The sequence below is a fragment of the Aythya ferina genome (assembly GCF_964211825.1).
Source record: "Aythya ferina genome assembly, chromosome: 14".
Taxonomy (NCBI): Eukaryota; Metazoa; Chordata; class Aves; order Anseriformes; family Anatidae; genus Aythya; species Aythya ferina.
Window position 1 is genome coordinate 12,223,953 of NC_140312.1, and position 23,688 is coordinate 12,247,640.

Here is a 23,688-nt window from a genome sequence, read left to right on the forward strand (position 1 = left end):
GCAAGCCACCAGCTGCTTGTGGGGCACCAGCACGTCGCATCCCACCATGTAGCACTCAAAGCTGAATGATGATGCTATTCCCCAATTGTGGCTGTAGAGCTGTCCCTCCTGTCCGTGTCTCACTTTGACTCCTTATTGTTCCGGTTTTATTTCCATTTAAGCACTGTGAGGATGCTTGTCTCGGGGCGGTGGGGTAGGGCTGCAGGCTTCCACAGCTGCTCTCAGGGCTCCTCTGAGCTGGATGCTGGTTGGTGAGCGCACCATCCAGGTCTTGCTTTAGCAGCCCTATTGCAGTTTGTAATAATGCTGTCTCAGGGTGATGTCGAATGTCTAGGCTGAATAAACTGCAGACAGGAAAATGCTTGCGCATGGCAGGCAGCTCCTGTGCTTCTTCCCTGGTGGGAATTGTGCAGCTTAATTTGAGAGCTTTCAATTACGGGAATGCTGTGATCCTCAGGGATGAGGCCGGGTGGTGGATCCAGTAGAGGTGGGGGGATCTGATGGGTTTCCAAGGTGGTTGGTGCCGGTCTTGTGTCCCCTCCTGGGAGGCTGTGAGTAGGATCAAGTGGTTCGTCAGGGCAGAAGGGAATGAGATGCAGCAGAAGCTGTGCACAGGCACAGTGCTGTGTGTGCTGCCTGCTCACTGCAGCTGAATCACAGGCAGAAGCAGAAACCTCCCAGAGTTATTTTATGCCTTTTATTATTTTTTTTTCTCCTCTTGCGTCGCTGCTCACACTCAGCACTTATCTGCAGCAGGCAGGAACGGCTGCGGCAGCTGCCAGAGCAAGTGTTCCTCTCCCTTTGTGCAGGTTGTGTTGCAGCTGGGGACAAGGATGTGTGTCCCCCCTCCTCTCCCAGGCTTCTGGCAAGAAGCTAGGGGAGGGGAGGTGGGCAGTAAATGATTTGAGCTTGGGGATGGGGATCACCCAGGTGGTAACAGGCAGGGGGGAAGCTCCCCAGCCCCCCAGTGCTGCCAGAAACCAGCTGGGCCAGCATCGGGCTGTGGATTTTCAGGCTTTGTGGTAACAGATCCAACCCACTGCTGTGGACTGTGTCGTGCCCACCAAGGCTTTGCACCCCTGCAGGGCAGCAGCCAGCCCCCAAAACTGCTGCGGTGGGGACGGTGCAGCCCACCAGGGACCAGCCTCAGTGCTGGCCCTGTCCGGGGCAGGCGCTGTCTCATGCCATGCAGGATCCCACCCTGCTCCCTTCATCTGGCTGTGTCGGAGCCCTGGAATGGGGGCACCTCCTCCTCCGTCCCTGACACCCCGTTCCCCTCTTGGCTTGTCGTGGTCCCCCAGATCCCCCAGGTGAGCTGCCTGCCACTTGCTCCATCCTCCTGGGACCCTGTAAGTGGATCCCCCCGGGGCCGTGTGGGCTTCACCAGACCCCTGCCCGCGGCAGCAGCGCCCCACAGTGCTGGTGGCAGTGTCTGTGCCCCCATTACCCCGTCCGGGGTGGGGACAGGGCACACGGCAGGGCCACGGTCACGGCGAGTGGCACCGTCGGGAGCCCTCGGGGTCGAGCGGGCTGCGCGGCGGGGAAGCGGCTCGTCCAGCGTTTTGCTGTGCTGGCCCTTTAAGAGCTTCTCCCCCACCGCGGAGCGGGCAGTAGGCGGGACCTGGGCGGCGCTCTGCGCCAATCAGGAGCCAGGACTGGGGAGTCTCTCCCTGATTGGCAGCAGGCCGTCCCGCCCCGTGGCTCTGGGAACGGGACGGGAGGGGCCGCGGAGGGGGGGGGCTGGGACGGAGGCTGAGCCCAGGCTCCCTCGACGGCGGGGCGCTGGGCACCGGGACCAGCCTCGGCCCCGTCCCCGAGGCCCCTGGGGGCACAGGCGGGGGGGTCCGGCAGGGTCGGAGCCGCCCCCCCCCCTCCTCAGCCCCACAGGCTCTGGGTGCACCCAGGGGAGGTCAGGGGGTCCCAGGTGCTGCCCCCCGACAGGGGCTGAGACCTCTGCGGAGCTTCGATGCCTGTGTCAGCCAGGTGCGAGGCCTGGGCTTCCTTCCCCGTCTAATATCTTGGCCTAATGCTGCGATCTGGGGGCAACCTGGGGGGTTGTCGGCTGGCTCTGTGCGTTCACAGCGACTTGGGCACTGCGGAGATTTACCTCGTCCTGGGGTCAGGTCAGGGAAGGGGTGCCTGGGCAGGTGGGCATGGCCAGCACTTGTCTTCAGGCTCTGGCCTCCCCTCTGATCCCTGCCTCTGACAGCCCCAGGGGCTGGCAGCCGTGGGCATCCCTTGGTGCGAGCCCTCCCGGCTGGTGGTGGCCCCGGTGTCAGCCTCGCTTGCAGGGCTGATGCTGGCTGCGGGCACCAACCGAACGGGCAAAGCATTTGCTGGGGAGAGAAGGGGCGGGAGAAGAGCCCCTGGCACCTCGGGGCTCAAACAAGCACCTTTTCATAGGGCATGAAAAGTCCTTTGGCCCGCGTTCCCTACAGCTGCCCTTTGTCTGCGGGCGCGATGTGAAGCCACCATTGTGGGAGCGGGAGGGAACAGGGAGGGCTTGTACCTAGCGGGCTTCCAGGACGTGCAGTTTCCCAGAGAACGGGAAGCGAGCTGCCGGAGCAAGTGACTCAGGCTGGAGGCCGGGGGTGGCAGCCCCGCTGACGCGGGCTCGGGCCCCCGCTTCCCGCAGCTCCACGGAGCCCCCATTGGGTGAGCGGGGATGGAGCTCTCGGCCAATTGGGTGCTGATCTGAAGCGGGGGGATCTGCTGCTCCCCCCACCCCACCCCCCCCTTCACGCTGGGGCTGTGATTCAGCTCCCCTCCCCCAGCCCACCCCCTCCGCTCGGATGCTGGCAGCCAGAGCTACAGCCTGCTACAGCCCCGGAGCTGCTTCCCGAGCTGTGGAAGAGAGACCTGGGGATTTTTAGCAGCTCCCTGGTGCTGGTTGTGTCCCAGGTCCGGCCTTGGGCCAGATGCGTGTGAACATGGAGAGCATCAGCCTCCAGCGACCCGCCTGGAAATGGCAAGTACTGAGTTTGTTTTCGCTCTGCGGCTGGGGCTGGGTCTCCGGGCAGATCCGCTACTCGGTGGTTGAGGAGTCAGAGGTGGGGACCGTGGTGGGGAACATGGCCCAGGACCTGGGCTTGAAGGTGGAGGAGCTGCCAGGCCGCAGGCTGCGCCTGGGCTCGGAGGAGAACCTGCGCCACTTCGCCGTGCGCCTGGACACCGGCGCGCTGGTGGTGAGCGAGCGGCTGGACCGGGAGCGCTTGTGTGGAGCTGCTGCCAGCTGCGTGCTGTCAGTGCAGGTGGTGACAGAGAATCCCCTGCAGCTCTTCCGCCTCGAAGTGGAGATCCTGGACGTGAATGACAACTCCCCCAGCTTCCCCACCGCCCACCGCAGCCTGCGCATCGCCGAGTCCGCCGCAGTGGCTGCGCGCTTCCCCTTGGAGAGCGCGCAGGACCCCGACGTGGGCACCAACGCCGTGGGCTCCTACCGGCTGAGCCCCAACTCCCACTTCTCCCTGGACGTCAAACAGCTGCAGGATGGCAAACTCTTCCCGGAGCTGGTGCTGGAGCGTGCCCTGGACCGGGAAGAGCAGCCAGAACTGCAGCTGGTGCTGACGGCCGTGGACGGGGGCAGCCCATCCCGCTCTGGCACAGCGCAGATAACAGTCCAGGTCCAGGACATCAATGACAACGCACCCACTTTTGACCGTGCCACATACAAGGTGCAAGTCCTGGAAAACACACCTGTGGGGGCCCTGCTCCTCCGGCTCAATGCGTCGGACCCTGATGAAGGCCCAAATGGGGAGACACAGTACTCCTTTGGGGTGCACACCTCCGACACAGTCCGGAGGCTCTTTGCCCTGGACCCCCACAGTGGTGAGGTGCGGGTGAGTGGGGCGCTGGACTTTGAGGAATCACCCTTCTACGAGATCCACGTGCGAGCCCGCGATGGTGGTGTGCCGGAGATGGAGGGGCACTGCGTGCTGCGGGTAGAGGTGGAGGATGCCAACGACAACCCCCCGGAGGTGCTGCTCACCTCCCTGCTGAACCCAGTGCCAGAAGACACCCCACTGGAGACCGTCGTGGGGCTCTTCAACGTGCGGGACCGAGACTCAGGGGCCAACGGGGTTGTGAACCTGGAAATCTCCCCCAATGTGCCATTTGCCATCAGGTCCCTGCAGAACCACTACTCCCTGGTCACCCGGGAGTACCTGGATCGAGAGTCCACCTTGCAGTACACAGTGGAGCTGACCGCCCATGATGGAGGGTCTCCTCCCCTCACCACAAGGCTCATGCTACTCCTCAACATATCCGACGTGAATGACAATCCACCACGCTTTCTGCAGCCCTCCTACGATGCCTTCCTCCCGGAGAACAGCCCGCCAGGCTCCCTGCTCTGCACGGTCTCCGCTTCCGACCCCGATGACGGGGACAACTCCCGTCTTGTTTATTCCATAGAGGGTGGCCACGTGCAGGGTGCCCCTGCCTCTTCCTATGTCCACATCAACCCCGACAATGGCAACCTCTATGCTCAGCGCACCTTCGACTTTGAGCTGCTGCAGGTTCTGCCGGTCTCGGTGGCCGTGCGAGACTCGGGGTCCCCCCCTCTCCGTGCCAACGTTACAGTCTACATCTTTGTGCTGGACCAGAACGACCACCCCCCCACCATCCTGCACCCAGCCAGCGATGGCGATGTCCCAGCACCCCAGAGGGTCCCGCTGTCTGCCCCACCAGGCTACCTGGTGACCAAGGTGACAGCGGTGGATGCAGATGCTGGGTACAACGCCTGGCTCTCATACCGCCTGCTGCCTCAGTCCACCGACCCCTCCTTGTTCCACGTGTCCCTGTACACCGGGGAGGTGCGGACGGCACGCAACCTGCGGGACACCGACGTGGCGGCGCAGCAGGTCCTCGTCCTGGTGTCTGACAACGGCGAGCCACCTCTCTCCACCACTGTCACCATCAGCGTGGCCCTGGAGGAGGAGACCCTGGAGGAGAGCTACAAGCCTCGGGATTTCCTGGCTGGTACCAAGGAGAAGCCGGACCTGACCCTCTACCTGATCATCGCACTGGCAGCCGTTAGCACCGTGGCACTTGCCACCGTCACCCTCCTTGCTGCCCGGTGCCTGCGCCGCAGGGGCCGTGCCGCCGCCTCGCCCTGCTGCTGCTGGCTGAGTGAGTCACCGTCCCGGGACTTCTTCAAGCACTCCAGCCCGAAGCTGCAGCTCAGCTCCGACGGCACCCTCAAGTACATGGAGGTCACCCTGCGGCCCACCGACTCCCAGAGCCAGTGCTACGGCACCTGCTTCTCTCCCGGCTCCGACCGGAGCGACTTCACCTTCCTGCGCCCCTGCCCGCCCCCCGCCACCCTCCCGAGGGAAACCGGGGCTTTCCTCTCCGCTACCGGCACCCTGCAGGACCCCGGCCAGGTGAGCGCCCCGGGGCCGGGGGATTGCGGTGCCGGGCCGGGGCCGGACGGCGCCGCCCCCCGGGGCCGCTCCCTCGGGGCTCGGCGGGGCGGGGGCCGCCTTTGTCCCCCCGCCCCGACGTGAGGGGCGCGGGGGGGGCGGCGGCCGCCGTCGCTCGGGTTCGCGCCGCTCGGCAGCCGTTGCGCGCCGCGATTGGTGCCGGTGTTGCTGTCCTGGGGAAGGAGCGCGGCGATTGGCGGAGCGCCGAGGCACTCGGAGCCAATGGCAGGGCGGCTGCGCGGCGCCCCCCCCGTCGAGCCGCGGCCGCCCCAAACAATGAATGGGAGCGGTGAGCGCTGAGCGCGGCCCCGCAGCGCGGGCGGCCTCCGCCGAGGGCATCGCTCCCCGGCCGCCGGCCAGGATGCTGGGGGCAGGGAAGGCGGGCCGGTGCCTGGGGCTGCCCCGCGTCTTCTCTTTCTGTTTGTTCTTGCACAGCTCCTCAGCCCAGATCCGCTACACCATCCCGGAGGAGCTCACCCGGGGCGCCTTCGTGGGCAATATCGCGAAGGACCTGGGCACCGATGTGGCGAAACTGGCGGCAGCTAATCTGCAGGTACTGTCCGATTCGGATTCCCAGTACTTCTCGGTCAATGTGAACACTGGGGTTATAATGGTCAGTGAGCGGATAGACCGGGAGCAGCTCTGCGGGCAGAACGCCCGCTGCTTCCTCCACCTGAAACTCGCCATTGAGAATCCCGTGGAGTTTTACCGCATCGAGGTGGAGATCCTGGATATCAACGACAACCCCCCGGAGTTCCCCAGCGATGACGTGTCCTTGCGCATCTACGAGCTGGCGTCCCTGGGTGCCCGCTTCCCCATCCAGCCTGCCCAGGACCCCGATGTGGGCACCAACACCTTGCAGACCTACCACCTGAGTGCCAACGAGAATTTCAACCTCAATGTGAAGGCTCGCACAGATGGTGGGAAGTTCCCCGAGCTAGTACTGGAGAGAGCCCTGGACCGGGAACTCAGAGCTTTCCACCGCCTTGTCCTGACCGCCGAGGACGGGGGCTCCCCTCCCAAGTCCAGTAAGATGCACATCACTATTCAGGTCCTGGATGCCAATGACAACCACCCGGTCTTTGACAGACCATCATATGGAGCCCGCTTGGTGGAGAACTCGCCGCTCGGCACCCTCGTGGTGAAGCTAAATGCCACTGATGTGGATGAAGGGCCCAACGGAGACATCCGCTACTCCCTCAGCAGCCACAACTCAGCTGCCTTACGCCAGATCTTTGCCATTGACGAGCAAACTGGGGAGATCCGTGTCCAGGGCAATCTGGACTTTGAGGAGGCAACAGTGTATGAGATCGAAGTGGAAGCCAAGGACATGGGGTCGCCCACGATGGAAGAGCACTGCAGCGTGGTGGTGGAAATCACTGATGTGAATGACAATGCCCCCGAGGTCATTCTTACTTCCTTCTCCAGCTCCCTGAGTGAGGATGCACCACCAGGCACAGTGGTGGCTGTCATACACGTCAGAGACAGGGACTCCGGTGAGCAGGGCAAGGTCCAATGTCATGTGTCTCCAGATCTTCCCTTCAAGCTACGCAAGGACTACGAGCACCAGTACTCACTGCTAACCAGCAGCCGGTTGGACCGGGAGCACGTTGCCTACTACAACGTCACTGTCTCAGCCTCGGATCTGGGCAGTCCCCCACTCTCCCGCCACACCATCTTGCCCATTGCCCTGGCAGATGTCAATGACAACGCGCCCCAGTTCGAGCAAGCATCCTATGAAGTGCTGGTGGCAGAAAACAACCCGGTGGGCAGCGTGCTGGTTACCATCTCTGCTGTTGACCCCGACTCGGAGCAGAACTCCCGCCTCTCCTACTCCATCCTGCGAGCTGGTGGGACAGATCCAGGCCTGGATCCAACTCGCTACCTCTCCATACACCCCACAAATGGCCAGATCTCAACCAAACTCCCCTTTGACTATGAGCAAACCACCTATCTCCAGTTCCACGTAGAGGTCTCTGATGGTGGCTCCCCGGCCCTGAGGAACAGGACATTGGTTCACGTTTTTATCGCGGACCAGAATGACAACGCCCCACGGGTGCATTTCCCCAGGGTCGGGGAGGACTCCACCACCCAGTTGCGAATCTCCCCCTCCACTGCCCCTCCTGCTCTCATCACCAAGGTGGTGGCCATTGATGCGGACTCGGGGCGCAATGCCTGGCTCTCCTACCACCTCGTGGAAGCCACTGAGCCGGGGCTCTTCAGCGTGGCCCTGCGCTCTGGGGAGATCCGGATCACCCGGGCCCTGCAGGAGACGGATGCTTCTGCACATGAACTGCTGGTGGTGGTCCGGGACGCCGGGGAGCCCCCACTCTCCACAGCTGTCACACTGGTGGTGCTGGTGGAGGAGCGGGGCCCCGAGGCCCTGCAGGGCTCCGAGGCTCAGGGCACAGACGGCGGGGGCTTGCCTACCATCACGCTTTATCTGATTGTTTCCCTGGTGCTCATCTCCACTGTCTCACTGGTGGGACTGGCGGTGCTGGGTGTGCGGTGTCTGCGGCGGGGCCCCGTGCCCACCACCCAGGGCTGCTGCGTGGAGAGCGTGGCCACGCTTCATCCCCCTCCCAGCCACATTTTTGGGCACTTGCACTACGAGCCCAAGCAAGGGGACACGGTGATGGGCGTCCAGGTGACAGCCACGGCACCCCCTGCCCCGCGTTACCGCTCCTGCTTTTCGCCCGTCTCTGACATCAGCGAATTCGTGTTTGTGAAACCCTCCGTGGGTGCAGCCGGTGCGAACCCGCCGGAGCCCAGCGAGGTGAGCTTGGGAGCGGGCAGCGCCGTCCCCAGCCCCACGGCAGCCCCGGTACCTGCGGGGCTTGGATCTCCCCCGCCCCCCCAGCTCGGGACGCGGCCCCCCTGGCCGCTTGGGGGGGGTGCTGGGAGGGTGGATTTTGGCGGCCGGTGCCCGCTCTCAGCTGCCGGGAGTCCCCGGTTCCCGGTGCCGGGAATCCCCGGCGCCCTCCCGGCGCGGCGGGGGCGGAGTGGAGGCGGCGGCGGGAGCGGGGAGGGGGGGGAGGCAGCTCCGTGCGTATTTTGGGGAAGGCGGTGGAGGAGGGAGAGGAGGAGGGAGCGAGGGAGGAGGAGGAGGAGGGGGCTGTTGAGAGACGTAGAATTGTCACTCGGTCCATCCCCTCCGCTCGCCGACTTTGTGCGCCTTCTGTGTGCCGGGGAGCCGCTCAGCCGGCCGGGCTGCAGCCGCCCCCCCGTCCCCTTCCTCCCCCCCTTCCTCCCTCTCTCCCTCCCTTCCTCCCTTCCTCCCACCCTGCCCCGTTCCCGTGGCTCCGGCGGCGGCTTCGCCCCGGCGCAGCGCGCTCGGATCCAGCCGGGGCGCGGGGGCTCCGGCGGCGGCGGCGGCGGTTCCCGGGACCGGCAGCGTGGGGAGGCTGCTCGGAGCCGCTTCCTCCCGGCTCGCTCAGCCGGCTCGGCATGCCGAGGGGCCGGGCTCTGCAATGGCAGCTCCCGCTGCTACTCGCAGCCTTCTCCAGCCTGCAGCCGCCCGGCAGCGCCCAGCTCCGTTACTCCGTGCCCGAGGACCGAGAGCCGGGCTCGCCGGTGGGCGACGTGGCCAAGGACCTGGGGGTGGAGGTGCGGAGCCTGGCAGCTCGCAACCTGCGCCTGGTGAGCGAGGGTGAGCGGCGGCACTTCCAGGTGGACCTGGTGGCGGGCGTGCTGCTCCTCGACAGCCGGCTGGACCGCGAGGCGTTGTGCGGGCAGAGCCCCGAGTGCTCGCTGCACCTCCAGCTCGTCCTGGAGAATCCCCTCCAGCTCCACCGCGTCGAGGTGGACGTCCTCGATGTCAACGACAACGCGCCGCAGTTCCCCAAGCCGGTGGTGGTCTTGGAGATCACTGAGGTGGCCAACCCCGGGACTCGGCTGCCACTGGAGGTGGCAGAAGACCCGGATATGGGCTCCAACTCCATCTCCACCTATGAGCTCAGCCCCAGCGAGCATTTTGCCCTGAGTATCAACGTGAGAGGGGATGGCGTTAAAATGCCTGAGATTGTACTCGAAAAAGCACTGGATAGAGAAAAAGTGGCTGTTCATCACCTAACACTGACAGCCCTGGACGGAGGGAATCCGGTGAAATCTGGCACTGCTAAGGTCACCATCCACATCCTGGATGCAAATGACAATCCTCCTGTTTGCGACCCGCCCATATCCAAGGTATATCTGGAGGAGAACGTGCCGGTGGGCACTCTGGTCACCAAGCTGAATGTCACCGACCTGGATGAGGGTCCCAACGGGGATGTGGAGTATTCTTTCAAAACCAGCAATAACGCACCTGGTAAATTCACCAGGCTGTTCACCTTAGATCCCCGGACAGGGGAGATCAGAACCAAAGCCCCGCTGGATTATGAGGAATCCAGTGCTTACGAGATTGCGGTTCGAGCCCGGGACAAGGGGTCCCCGGCCATGGAAGGACACTGTCACCTGCGAGTGGAATTAATTGATATCAATGATAACAGCCCAGAGATTGTCCTGACCTCGCTCTCCAGCCCAGTGCAGGAGGATGCGACCCCAGGAACGGTGATTGCCCTTATTGGTGTCAAGGACAGTGATTCTGGTGACAACGGGCAGGTCCGTCTGCAGATAGCAAAAGAGCTCCCATTTAAACTGGTGTCGTCTTTTAAAGAGCATTTCTCACTGGTCACAAATGGTCCCCTTGATCGGGAGAAGGCCAGTGGATACAACATCACTGTGAGGGCTACAGATTCAGGGTCCCCACCCAGGGCCACACAAAAAACCTTCTATCTCCAAATTGCTGACATTAATGATAATGCACCAAACTTCTCCACCCCTTTCGATACAGCTCATGTTCAGGAAAACTCTCTTCCTGGAACATCTGTCTTTTCAGTGTCGGCATCTGATCCTGATGAGGGTAGTAATGCCAGGCTGTCTTACTCCATCCTGGACAGTGGCATGCAAGACATACCTATCTCGAGCTATTTTCGAATAGACCCAGACAACGGTACTATCTATACTGTGCGGGCTCTGGACTATGAGCAGGACAAGATGTTCCAGGTGCCCGTGGAGGTGAAAGATGCTGGGTCTCCTGCTCTGAGCAGCACTGCTGTGGTCCACGTGTTCATCCTGGATCAGAATGACAACGCCCCCACCATTGTCTACCCGTCCGTTCCCAAGGGTTCTGCCTTCCACCAAACCATCCCCTCCGTGGCAGAACCCGGCTATCTGGTTACCAAAATTGTAGCTGTGGACGCCGATAGTGGCCATAATGCCTGGCTGTCCTACCAGCTGCAGGAGACCGCTGAAGCTGTGCCTTTCCTTGTGGAACGCCGCTCGGGGGAGATAAGGGTCGCAGAGGCTCTCAGGGACACAGAAGTCCCCCACCGGCTGGTGGTCGAAGTGAGGGACAATGGGACACCGTCCCTCTCGGCCTCTGTGGTGATAGTCATTTCTCCAGAGGAAGACGGCGTGCAGGACTTTGCCAAGTCCTTGGACCTCCCCAAATCTTCTCCTAAGGATACCAACCTAACACTTTACCTCATCGTCTCGCTGGTGTCCATTTCCCTCGTGTCCTGTGTGATGTTTGCTGTGGCGGCCGCCCGGTGTCTGAAAGCGGGCTCTGGCAGCTGGACCTTTGTGGGCTGCTGTAGAGGGTCTGCCCGCAAGCCCACCTCCCATTTCCATGGGCAGCTGAAGCCAGATGGCTTCATCAAGTACCTGGATGTGGGAGGAGCGGGCCTGACCTCCCAGGGACGGAATTACACCTCTTGTTTCTCCCCCATGTCTGAGCAGAGCGATTTCCTCTTTGTGAAACCTTTCAGCCATTCTAGCACTGCGGAGACCATGGCTGCCTACGAGCAGGTGGCCAGCACCTTAGCAAGTCCCTGCGATGGGGTAAGAGATAGGGGGGGGTTCTTACTGTCCTTGCTACATGCAGCCATCAGCACGATGCGGGCTGCCCGGCTGCTCTCGGGCTGTCCTGCTGCTGCAGGAGGTGGCTGCAGGGCACGAGTGTGACTGTCCCCTCCTGGGAGGTGGCAGGGGAAAGGTTTGGCTCTGCTGGAGGTGGGGGAAGGGGCTGGGCATCACCGTGAAATCAAAGCCTGAGAGCTTTGTCTTGGCCCCGTCCGTGCTCTTTTCTTTTTAAAGTGATTCCTGACACGTTTGGGAAAGTGGGGTTGTGGGTGCTGAAATCCTTTATTCTGTTTAAGCCCTTTATTCTCTCCACCGTATGGAAGCAGAGGCAGGAGGTGACCTGAAAGCAAAGTTGCTCGGTGTTTCTTTTGCTCTATTTTAGAGGTGTTTTGTGGATGTTTCTCACTTCTTGACTCTCAAATGTTATTAATTACTGATGGTGCTCTGGCAAGGGATTACTTTCCAGCCTGGTTGTTTCAAGTGAGGGGTTGAGTTCCCTGCTCGGCACTGAAATCGGTGTCATTTTTTGCAAAGATTCTGGTGACCTTATGTGCCCTTGGACTTGCAGAGACTTGGGCAGCGGCGTGCTCTGAAAACTTTAGCCATATGTATTCGGATGTCTAAAAACAGATATAAGTGACTGCATTTAGCTGTAGCTTTTTTAACTTTGGGATATAAAAAGTAAAGTCACTTTGTGTCATAAATGCCTGCCCTAAATTTGAAAGTAGTAATTGCAACAGAAATTCAAAAAATAGATTGGGAAGGGCTTATCTAGTGGAGGGGGGGGGGGTTGTGTGTCAGCGTGTGCAAAAACACGTGGATCTAAAATCTGGAGGGCAAGTGTTCAAACAGGGTGATTTGCATGCAGCATGGGTAGCAGTGGCGTCTTTATTCTAGGGGACTCAGTAATTTATTCTAATGTATTCTTTCATGAGAATCATCAAAGCTGTGGCGAAATTAGTAAAATCACATCTGCTGAAGAAAAATCTAGGTCAGCTGTACCCGTTTTCACTTTGCCTTAGTAATTGCATGTACAAGCAGAATAATCCTATAAAACTGATGTTCCACTGTATAGGCTGTGATCTGCTCCTTCCTAAGGTAACTGAGAGAAGTGTTGTCCTTTCCAGGTAGTGTATTATCATTCTGGAGTTAATTAAGAAGATTATGATTTTCGGAAGTATGCGTCTTCCAGACAGCAAACAGTTCTGCTATTTAGTGCTCTTCACAAAGGCGTGATTCAAACAAGAATATGCAGGCCTGCTTCATGTCCTTCCTTATTTACAAAATGCCCATTGTCTGATGCTAAAATAACAGGAGCAGCAAGTGATGCAAGGCTTACTAATGAAGTTGTAAAGTATGCTGCTGTGTCTGAAGTTTATTGTGCCTCCTAAACAAATACTATCTTTTTTTTTTTTTTTGCTGTCGGAAGTTCATTCTTTTCTCTGAGGACAGAAAAATATTGTAATGCTCCAAGGCTACAGCATCTAGGAAAAGTCATTCAAATACAATGTGTGAAATCAAGATCTCAGGCAGGCCTTGTTAAGGACAGAAGAAGGACAGATTAGGAAGGTCTGTTATCATTTTACCTTCTGGCATTAAAAGCATCTTTCTAGATATCAATTAGCTCTGCCTCCCCCACTCCTCCAAGCTCATTACTTTGGTATGATTCCTCCTGCTGGATTGATGCCCTTATCAGTTTATTTCATGCTTCATTTCTTTCACAGCCTGGTTTCCTGAGCTGCTCCAGAAGATTATTTGCTGAATAGTTTTTGTCATGCTTTTTTAGTATTCATGCTGGTTCAGAAATACTCAGAAGAAAAAGGCGGGGGGGGTTGGAATGTTTTTTTTTTCTTTGTTCTAATTGATTTGTTTTACTTCAAAAGAATACGCTGATATTCCAGGCTGAAATAATCCAGGATTGGTTCCCTTTCATTTTCAAAGGCAAGAATAGAGGTATTAAAACTCTTTTCTATTTTCTCTGCAGCAAGCTCAGCCTAACACAGACTGGCGCTTCTCTCAGACCCAGAGACCTGGAACGAGTGGGTAAGTGCATCCTTCTCCGTGCATGTGTCGGGTGAAGATTTTGTTCCTTTCCTTGTTGCTTTCAGTGCTGGGAAGTCCTCAGTGGGCAGCTCTGAGGATGGGGTTGCTGGTAGAATTGCCCAGCCAAAGGGCCAGAAATAAGGGATGTTTCTGTGTCAGCTCTGTTTGATGGTGATGCAAAAGCTCTTTGATAAGGTGTCTTGTGTTGGTGTCTAAAAGGACAGTCAGGAACTGGGAGGAGATGGAGTTGTGAGGACTGGTTAAAGGACTGGAAAACATGCTTCACATAGACGGGCTTGTTATCTAAAGCACATTTTGAGCATTTTGTCTCGATTTCTGCGTATCTGGAGTCCAGTATCATGATTTCTACCCCTGCTTAGAGGCCAGGGGAAATCATTGTGAGTCCTTTTACCAGCTGCTGAAGTGTGTTGCTTGCTCTGACTTGAGCATCTCATGTCCTACCACTGCATGAGCCTCTATGGCAGCCAGAGATTGTGTGGATAGGCTCCAGGTCTCCAAAGGCCCTGTTAGAGAAATGTGCCCCTGCTCCATTTAACTGAGCTTCGTTTTGTTTGGGTGTTTGGACCCTGTCCTGCATTCCTTGGGAAGCATCATCACCAGCACAGGGCGGTTCCTTGCTTTGTCCGGGTGCAGAGCTGTCTGTGCTCCCTGGAGCTGGGCAATGGGGCAGAGTGACTAAGGAAGGCGAAATTAAATCTAAGGGGTCAGGAGACTAACAGGAAGGAGCCTAGAAGGAGACCCAAGCTCTGGTCTCACTCTCAAAACCGTGGCTGAGTTTTTGCTGATTTGTGCATAATATCAAAAAGATAACAAGCCCTGGCAGTAGAGCAAAGACTGGCCTCCCAAATGAGCACCCGTCCCCTGATCTATTTCTCTTGTCTCTGGCCCAGAGAAGTTTGCTCTTTGTGGTCCACAGGGAGAAAGCAATGATGGAAAATGTTGAACAAGTGCCCTTCACCTCTCCTGTCTTCCCTCCTAGTGCTTAGGCATGGGCAGAGGTCCTCCTCAAGGAGGTCCTCCCTTCCTGGAGGACCGTCAGGGTAAGAAAGGACTTACCTTGGAGGACCACCTTCCTCTGCAAATACCCCAGCCACAGGTTATTGTGTATGAGGAGACTGGCTCCAGGATAACTCCTATGCTAAAAGATTACAGCAGCAGGAGGAAATTTGGGTGCTGTGCTGCCTTGGCTGTCTGGCTCAGGCCCTGTGTGGCTGCAGGGGGGAGTCACCATGTCCCCATGCTCTCTGGTTCCTGGTGGCCTCCTGGGATGTGACCATGCCATAGTGCCATCCATCGGGTCCTGGATTTCGGTGTCGAAGCTTGCAGTTAAACACTGGTGGCAGCTGGTTGTGTCTGAGTCTTTCCCTGGCTCAGCTCAGTCTTTTAGCTTGGCAGAAAGAAAGTTAAGAGACTTATGATAATTGTAATGAGCATTGCAGCAATTAAACTTTGTCATTAGCCTCTCCTGGCCAACAAAGGTAAAATGGATTGAGGATTTGATGTAAAGCTAAATGTATTCCTACCAGAAACCAAGCATGGGCTTTAAAACAAGGCTATTGCTGGAAAAGTTTTCTCAGAGGTCTGTTGAGTCCCCAGCACTGAAAACTTTTTAATCAAGAAAAATCTTCCTAGCCCTTTATGCTCTAGTTCAAATGACAATTAACTGGAAAACCGTGTTAACGCAGAAGCACTTGAGAGTCACTGTAATAGTTTTGCTGTGAGAAGAGGGCAAATGAGCCCTGTCAGAAGAGCATTACTGCTCCCTTCTCCAGCATCACACCAGAGCTCAAGGCACGGCGCTGGTGCAGTGCAGACCTACCTGTGTCAGGGCCCTTTTCTCAGGTCATGGGACAGTGGCCTTCAGTCCCCAGGCTTAGATCAGGGAGGTGTTTTTAGTCTAAACCTGTGTTAAAACATCAAACAGTAGGAGAAAAATTATCAAATGCTCAGTGCCCAGGGTGATCAAACAAGCTGTCCCCCCCGTGCTGTTCCCGTGCTCTGCCATGCATTTCCACATCTGGTGTGTGAACCCCCAGCTACTGAGGAGGGTGCAAGGGCAGCTGCCCCAGCCCTGCCCACTGTTGCTGTCCCCGGTGTCAGCCCGTGTGCAGGCAGGTCATGTCCTGCTGATACATGTCCCTCTCTGACACCCATTTGCTTGGGGAGCACAGGCAGCTGGAAAAAAAAAAAAAAAAAAAAGAGAAAAAAAAAAAAAAAAGATATGTGCTCATAACTGCATTTGCCTGCTCCAAATTAAATAGCAATAAAGGCAAGGCGGCTTAGGCTGAAGTTTGAATTGGTCCCGGCGGGAGCCCAGCACTGACCCTAAGCTGGAAAGAAGGCTAAAAACCCATGTTTTGATTTCTCCTGTGCTGTCTCCGTGTCAGTTGGAAGAGGGAACAGTGCTGTCTTTTCTCAGCATAGCCCTGCCACCGAAACAAACCCCATGTGCCTCCGAGCACCTGGAAGCAGCCGAAACTCAGGGTGAGGTCAGTAAAGCAGGGACCATCTTCCAGTCTCGTACGTCACTGCATTCAGAGCACACTGTTATGGGACAACAGAGAGGGATTGTTCCTTTGTGATCTGAAACACGGACAAGCTCTGGTTGCACATGCTCAGAAAATAGAGGTCAGACAGCATCCTTTAAAAACACAGTAGGGAGTCAGTCCTGTAGCTGAGTAGAGCGAGTTTCAATTAATCTAATTTGGGAGAAAATGGAGGATAAATTGATTTGTATAATCATGTTTTTATTTTATTGCCTAAAAAAAAAAAAGAACAGAAGAAAGAAATGCACCTTTGCTGTCTCCGGGCAAATGTTAATGAATACAGAATAATGCTGAGCAGCAAAAGCAATTCCCAAACAAATCAGACCAGCGGTTGTAGTGGGGATTACAGTGCCGAGTGGTCTAAGTGGCGCAGGCGTGGAGCCTGGCAGCACCGCAGGGCATCCCCTGAGGCTGGCAGCGTGGAATGTCCCTGGGCATGGTGTGTGGGGGACAGCACAAGGGCTGGGACTGGTACAGGGGTAATTAAAATCAGCCCTGTGCATCCGTGGTACTTTCCCAACAAGCATCTTTGTTGGCTGGATCTCTGTGCGCCGGTGTGTTCAGCAAAGCGCTGGCCTCAGGTCAGGGTCTGGAGCAGGGGAAGGCTCTGGGTTGCAGAAGAGTTGGGGAATCTTCCTGTCGTGGGATGATGGGGACAAGCCCAGAGAGACCATGGGGGGGCCTCGCCGGGGGGTGGGGGGCAGTGTGAGAGCCCCATGTGGTGCTGGGGGAGGGGGGAGCAAAGCTACAAAGGAGGGTGGAGGGCTCTAACCCTGAATCTCCCTGTGCCACTGGTTTCCAGTGCTCCCCTTCCCAGGCTGGACGTGAAATGTGAATGCTCACTTCACTTGCCTGTTAAGCAGCACCTCAGCTGCCCCGAGGGGGGTTTGCAGCTGGCTGTGGAGATGCTGCAGCAGTGCTGATGGCAGAGCTGCAAAGGATAGGAAGGGTCTTCCTTCCTTCCTCCCTTCCTCCCTTCCTCCCTTCCTCCCTTCCTCCCTTCCTCCCTTCCTCCCTTCCTCCCTTCCTCCCTTCCTCCCTTCCTCCCTTCCTCCCTTCCTCCCTTCCTCCCTTCCTCCCTTCCTCCCTTCCTCCCTTCCTCCCTTCCTCCCTTCCTCCCTTCCTCCCTTCCTCCCTTCCTCCCTTCCTCCCTTCCTCCCTTCCTCCCTTCCTCCCTTCCTCCCTTCCTCCCTTCCTCCCTTCCTCCCTTCCTCCCTTCCTCCCTTCCTCCCTTCCTCCCTTCCTCCCTTCCTCCCTTCCTCCCTTCCTCCCTTCCTTCCTTTCCCTTCCTCCTTCCCTCCTTTCTTTCTTTTCTTTCTCTTTCTTTCCCTGAGCTCCAATACTTGGGCTTTCAGGAGTAACGGGAACCTCCCTGGGAAAGGTGGAGGACCACAATAGAAAAAAACTGTCCCAAGAATATTTCCTAAAGCACACAGAGGCTTTGGTTCCCTGGTGTCTGCAGAGCCTGCATGACACCAAGGGCTGGCAGCAGAAGGAGAGAGCTTCTGGTGTGTGGTCAGGATGTACCTGCATCACCCCAGCATGGCAGGACAGGGAGGTGGCACGTAGGTTGTCCCACAAACCTAGGTGAGACTTCCCAAAGCAGTGGGACGAGTGGCTTCTGCAACCTCCAGCCACCATGCAATGATGGGCAAGCTGGTGGGGTGGCACAGCCAGTAACCGAGCCCTTTCCCAGCAGAAGACAGCAACGAGGGGCTTGCTTTGCTGATTTCTGTGTGAGTGGCAGAAGTGTAGCATATCAGAAACTTCCACCTGGCCATCAGCTCTGGTTGAAACCACACAGCAGGTTCCAGAAGCCTGGTGCTGGAATGAGCAGATGGACAGCATGGGGGAAGCAGGCTGAAAAAGCAAGCAGGACACGGTGTTTGAGGTGGTATCACCCGGAGAACATGTGCCTAATGGGGCATGGGTATCACAGCAGTTTCTGTGGATGGCCTCTGGCACTTCTGGGAAGTTTTAGGAAATGGGGTCTGATCTGTTGGTATCTATCCCGAAGGCACCCAGGGGTTGAGGCCACCGGCTGTGACAGTGGTGTTTGCTTCTGGGTGGGAGGTTTCACAGGTCCTGCAGGTGAATCAAAGATGTGTGGCAACCTTGGGGCCAGATTTGCTGCTGCTTCTGGCTGTTTTTCATCCTTCTCCCTGTGCAGACACTGGAGCCTTGATTGATTCCTCAGTGCCTCCTGCAGCATGCAGACCATGGGGCTGCTCTCAGCCTCTCAGCTGCGTGGGGCTGCAGAGCTCAGACACCAGCTTGTGCCACGTCCTGGGCTGCCCAGGAGAGGAGCTGCATTTTGGTAACTGTTTGAGGTTGCTGTGCAGTCCTTGCCCCCAGCCTGGCTGTCTTTTGCTCAGCAAACACCTGTGAGGGAGCCACGTAAGCCCACCAGGGGCCGGGCAGTTGCATTTGTGAAGTGAGGTGTTGCCCTGGTGGGTGTAGAAGCAGGAACAGTTGAAGACCACGGAGCTGCTCCCAGCTTTAGCTGGTTCTCTGGTTTCCTGTTGATTGCCATGATGACAACGCTGCTTTCATGCATTACAAGGCTGCTCAGAGCCTGCCTTGGCTCCGAGCGGGTTCTGCAGTCTGTGGTGCTGTTGGGTGCTGGGATGGGGATAGGAGGGAGAGACCCCGCAGGAGCTGACCTGGTGCTGGGGGCAGGAGTGGTCCTGCCAGGCAGGGACAGGAGGCAGGGAGCCCTGCGTGGGGACAGGGACATATCCCATTAACGGGATGTGTCCCTCTCTCTGGACAGTCCCCAGCGCATCAGGAGTTACGTCATCACAGCGTTATGTATAGAAACGTTATTTTAGGGAATTTAGCAGGTGTGACATGTATTAGTTTAATTTTTCTCTCTCCATCTGCTTCCTGCACAGCTGAGCACATGCCACGCTTGGCTGCAGAGGCTCCGGGATCCGACAAGCAGGCGCAAGAACATTTCCAAAGAATTTCTCTAAATAGCTTCCCCGGTATCTTTGTGGCACGGGAGGGGGGTGACAGGGCAGGGAGTGATGGGCTGTGTAGCACAGGCACTGCTTTTGGGGGGGGGCTGGAAGAGCCGTCTTGGTGAGGGGCTCCCCCTGCCCCCCATTCTCCACCCGCAGAGACATTGTGGTCTTTGTTCTGCCCCTGCCACACAGAGCAGCATTTCAGCGCCTTGGCCAGCATCCCTCTCGCTCTGTCAGGCTTTGAGCCTTCCCCCCACCTTGCTGCTAAAATTTGGCGATCCCCTTTGCAAAGTCAGGGCCTGAAATCTGCGCCTTGCCCAAGCCCTCCCCAGTGCCTGTAATTGCATTACGGAAGAGGCAGGGAATGTGCAGAGCATGGGGGAAGGGCGGGCGGCATCCTCTGCTAGAGGAGAAGGAAAAAAGGAATTGCAGCAATTTCTGAGCCGGTGCTGTAATTTGGGAGGGCTCTGGCTTGGGCAGTGGGACTGCTGGAGGATGGGGCTGCAGGGAGGGGGATGTTGGCCCCGGGGCACGGCCGTGTCCCCAGCACACCTCCAGAGCTGGCTGTGACAGATCCTTTCCCTGCTGCTTGTCACCGTGCCAGCGTGAAAACGCTGGAGGCTGAGATTTTATTTCTGGTGCTGCCTCTGGCTGGGGCTGGGTGTGGGAGGCAGCTTGGGGAGGTGGGGGGATGGAAAGGAGACAGACGGAGCGGGGAAAGACAGCAGTGCAAGGGGAGAGGGGCAGGCTGGGGTGCAGGCTGGGAGCATCAGGGCTGCTTGGGAATGGGGCTGGGAGAAGGGGCTTGGAGAAACCGCCCAGCCCTGGAGGCAGGGAGAGGGATGCTCCAGCTGGTCCTGCCCCTGCAGGGAGGTGATGGGAGGCTGGGGAAGCACCCAGAGACAGGGATTGAAAGGGGAAGGGGCTGGGGAGTGAGGTGGACCCCAGTCATGTTCCCTCCCCCCCCCAGCAGGGAAGCCTGGGGGTAGCTGGGGCTGTGGGGTGGGACCAGCACTGGCACAGGGGCTGGTGCTGGAGAAGCTGGAAAACCCCGAAGGTGAGAGGTGGCTGAGGGTGGCACCACCCTGCCTGGCACCCTTGGGGAGACAGAGCCTCATCCTTGGGGTATGGGGCACCCAGCAGCCACTCGAGCCCTGGCAGCACCCTTCTGGCACAAATCAGCTTCTCCCTATTCCTGTGGCACTGCTACAGCCTGGCCTTCCAGCTGCAGAATGAGGAAAACAATTTTTTTTTTTTTTTTTTTTTGGAATTTCACTGGGCAGTTGTGCAAATAAATGTTTGTGAGGCATTTGGATGCCATAGTAACAAGCTCCATAGAAACCCTGCAAGGAAATGAATAATTCTGTACTGGAAGTGAAAGTTAAATAGGGACAACATGTTGGTCAGGGGAAGCAGAAAACAGTCGGTCAGCAAAGCACCGGGGTCCACCCCATGCATGGCTTGGGCAGATGCTTGTGGAAAGCCCCTGCCCTGCTGTGTAATTAGCCAGCCGTGTGATTTGGAGCTGTATCAAAGGCTGCAGGACAGACCTTTCATTTTGGCATTTCCTAACGTCCACGCATCCCGTTTGGCTGGGCTTGATGACATCCCGATCGACCTGGCTGTGTGCGTGCACCTGTGGGCGCCCACGTCCCCATGTGCTTCCCCTGCTCCGTGTGTCCACTGCGCTCTGATCCCCCTCGGATGCAGCATCAATGGGTTCCTCTTTGTCTCAAATGCAGGCTTGCTTCCTTCCCTCCAGTCCTAGTGCTGGATGCCTTCCCAAAAACAAAAGCCAGCTATTTTCTGAGCTTTGAAGCGTGGAATAGAATTAAACAGGAAAAAAAAAATCTGTCCTCTGTAGGATGGGTTTTTATAAAAAGCCTATTGAGTCAACACCATTTGTATTAAAAACTGCGAGTCCTTGCAGTCATTTCCATAGGAACCAGCCTCCTGTTCCGGGCAGCGTCCCCGCAGCAGCCGGGGGGAGCGGGATGCTCGCTGCTGAGCTGTGCACCAGCCATTCAGGGCTCCATCCTATAGCCCTGGCAGACAGCCAGCTCTGGTCATCAGCTGTGTGCCTGGCTGTTTTTCTTTTTTTCAGTGTGAGAAGTTATTTTAGGGTGTTTTTAGATTACTGCATTTATTTTTCCTCTGCTTCTGAATTCTGAATGATTGCACTCGTAAGTAATTCAGCACTTGAATTTCCTGCTTGCAGAGATGAGCTCAATACCATTTCTGCAACTCAGGCATTTCTAAAATAGCTTTTCTGCATGACACCACGGGGAGCAGGGACATGCTTTGGGCCTGTTTGTGCAATTAGGGAGTGCTGGGTGCAGCAGGCTTGGGGGAAAGGACCTGGGGACGTCAGGTTGAACAGGAGAACAACTGGGTTGTACTGGCAAGGCTGTGATGTCACATTAAAGAGGGGTCAAACCTCAGTCTCTGACTCCAGAACAGAGGTCAAACCACCAGAATGCTACAATCTAAAAAATTTGTCACTTTCTTCTGCTTTTCCTTTCCTCCATCCCCAGATCACGTCGCTGTTCAGGGGCTGCCCTGAGAGGCAGCACCAGGAGGGATGTGTGGAGCTGCCCACTCCCAGCATTTCGGGACTGGGTTCTGGCAGCACTGGGAAAGCTGGGACTGCCGGTTGGGGAGGGGGTGGGGAGCACTGGGGTTAAGCGATGGCTGCATGGGCTGTGGTTTGACACGGGGTTTAGGTTCCTAAGCCCTTTATAGGATCTAGCCTGGGGCTCTATTCCCAGCCCGGACGTGCCCCTGGTCCTCAGCTGTCCTCTGGCCTGCGGAGTCAGGGCACGGCCCTGGTACGAGCACCGAGATCAGCCGGTGAGGCAGGCAGACCTCACTGTTGGCCGTCTTGAAACCGTGCCACCATATGCGCAGCAGGGGATCGATATAAATAGGTTTTGGGATGCCCTGGGTTGCAACAGATGGCAGGTATTTCGGCAGCCTGGCATGGCAGCCTCCGCTACATCGGGGACTGCTCGCATCCCACGCAGACAAAGCTGGGCTGTGAGAGCAGGAACGTTTGTGCTGCTTTGTGCAGCAAGGAGCCGCAGGAAGGGCGATTTTGTGGGGCTGCCACAGGTCCTGTGTTTCTTCAGGCACCTTGCTTAAGACCAGCTCTGCAGTTGGGTACCCAGGAGGGTCCATGTGCCTGTCTCCGTTATGCTCACCTCGCCTTGAGTTTCGGAGGGACTTTGCACATGGATACCTGTCACTGGGTCTGTACCAGGTGTGTGATAGAGCAGGACTACCTGGGGTAGCCCAGAGCTCTCCAACACACTCAGCCAAGCATCTGCTTTTTTTAAATTCTGGTGTACAGAACACTGGTACACCAGGGAAAGCTGGTGTGCATTTGGGACTTCCCTCCTTGAAAAGCTTTGATGCAGCTGCGGCAGGGACCCAAGCACCAGACCCAGGTCCCCATGGTGGATCTGTGCCATGGTCACCTGGCTGGTGGCATTTTGAGGTCTCCATGCTGGAGGCAGGGCTGTGGGAAAACATCCCTGGCCACTCTGGAGGGAAAGTGAGGCCACGAGTGAAGGGTGGCTGAGCACAGCTGCCGGGCACCTGGCAGGCATCAATGCAGAGCTTGTTAGGCAGTGCACAGAGCGCTGATTGTAACCTCACCACAAAATCTCCTCCTGGACCAAAGCCTGGTGGCACCCCCAGAGCTTTCCCAGGCAGACCCGTGGTGCTCAGGCCCTGTCAGCCTGCCCCAGGGAACCACGGTGGTTGCTCATCTCCTCTTGTGGCTCCTGGTGGCTGCTCCTGGCCTCCCTTCAGGGCAGGAGCCGCAGAGATGGGCAGCTGCCTCCCTGCTGATCCCCAATCCCCTGGCTCTGTGGGATTTTCTCACCCTCAATCCCATGAATGAAGCTGCAGAGTGGAGTCATAGCTTGAAACAACTTGAAAGGGCAGCCACCTCATGTGGCCTGCTAAAGGAACCTGGTCATACAGGGGCGTGTGCTGCTCTGTGGCTCTAGGGCTGGCATTTCTTGTGGTCTCTAACTGGAGGGAAGGCACTTAGGGGGATTTCAAGGTCCTTAGGTGCAGGCTGTCTCAACCAGCAGGAGTTAGGAAGGCATTCCTGGAAGTGCCACTCAGCCCCAAGTACTTTTGGTGTTGGTGGTTATTCGTCAAAAGCCTTGGAGAGGGATGGAGACTTCTGAGAGTGTTTAGACTCCGGAGGGTTATTTAATAGAGGGATTTAAAGCCCACAGCCTCCTCTCTGCCAGCACTGCTCTCAGAGCTGCTCAATGCATCCACAGCCTTGGCTTCTGAAGCCCACTCCTCCTCACCCAGCCGGGGTAACTTTCTGCTTCCTTTCTTTTCCTGTAGCTCCCAGAATGGAGAGGAAGGTGGAGCCTGGCCGAACAACCAGTTTGACACGGAGATGCTGCAAGCCATGATCCTGGCGTCGGCAAACGGTCAGTGTCCTTTGCGTGCGGGGAAACCACGGCCCTTGCCTCACAGGGGCTTCTCAGATGCGTGCCATTAGGTCAGATGCTTGTGGGATTGACGTGAGCGGGTTAGCTGGAGTGGATTCGGGTGGATGAGCTGAACAGAGGCCGTCTGCATTACCCTGCGGGGGGGCAGGCAGGGGAGATGCCATCGGCAGAGTGCAGGCAGGGCGCCCAAACTGTGCTGCCCGTGCACTGGACAGTGTCATCTGCCCTGTGATGGGACTGTGGTGAACGAATGAGCCAGTCTTGGGATGTATTACGAGATGTTTTATTCCAGAAGGCTGCAGTAAACAAAATA

At 57.4% G+C, this 23,688-nt stretch overlaps 1 protein-coding gene across 1 annotated transcript in view; it reads left to right on the plus strand.

Annotated features, from left to right (window-relative positions):
• LOC311444398 (uncharacterized protein) overlaps window positions 1-23,688 on the plus strand; it is a 47,891-nt gene that overhangs the window by 18,029 nt on the left and 6,174 nt on the right. Inside the window, exons 4-10 of the mRNA XM_084535512.1 lie at window positions 1,302-1,310; window positions 2,210-2,324; window positions 2,902-5,500; window positions 5,856-8,196; window positions 8,898-11,300; window positions 13,306-13,364; window positions 23,266-23,354. Coding sequence (XP_084391638.1) covers window positions 1,302-1,310; window positions 2,210-2,324; window positions 2,902-5,500; window positions 5,856-8,196; window positions 8,898-11,300; window positions 13,306-13,364; window positions 23,266-23,354 — 7,615 coding nt within the window. The remainder of the gene's footprint in view (window positions 1-1,301; window positions 1,311-2,209; window positions 2,325-2,901; window positions 5,501-5,855; window positions 8,197-8,897; window positions 11,301-13,305; window positions 13,365-23,265; window positions 23,355-23,688) is intronic.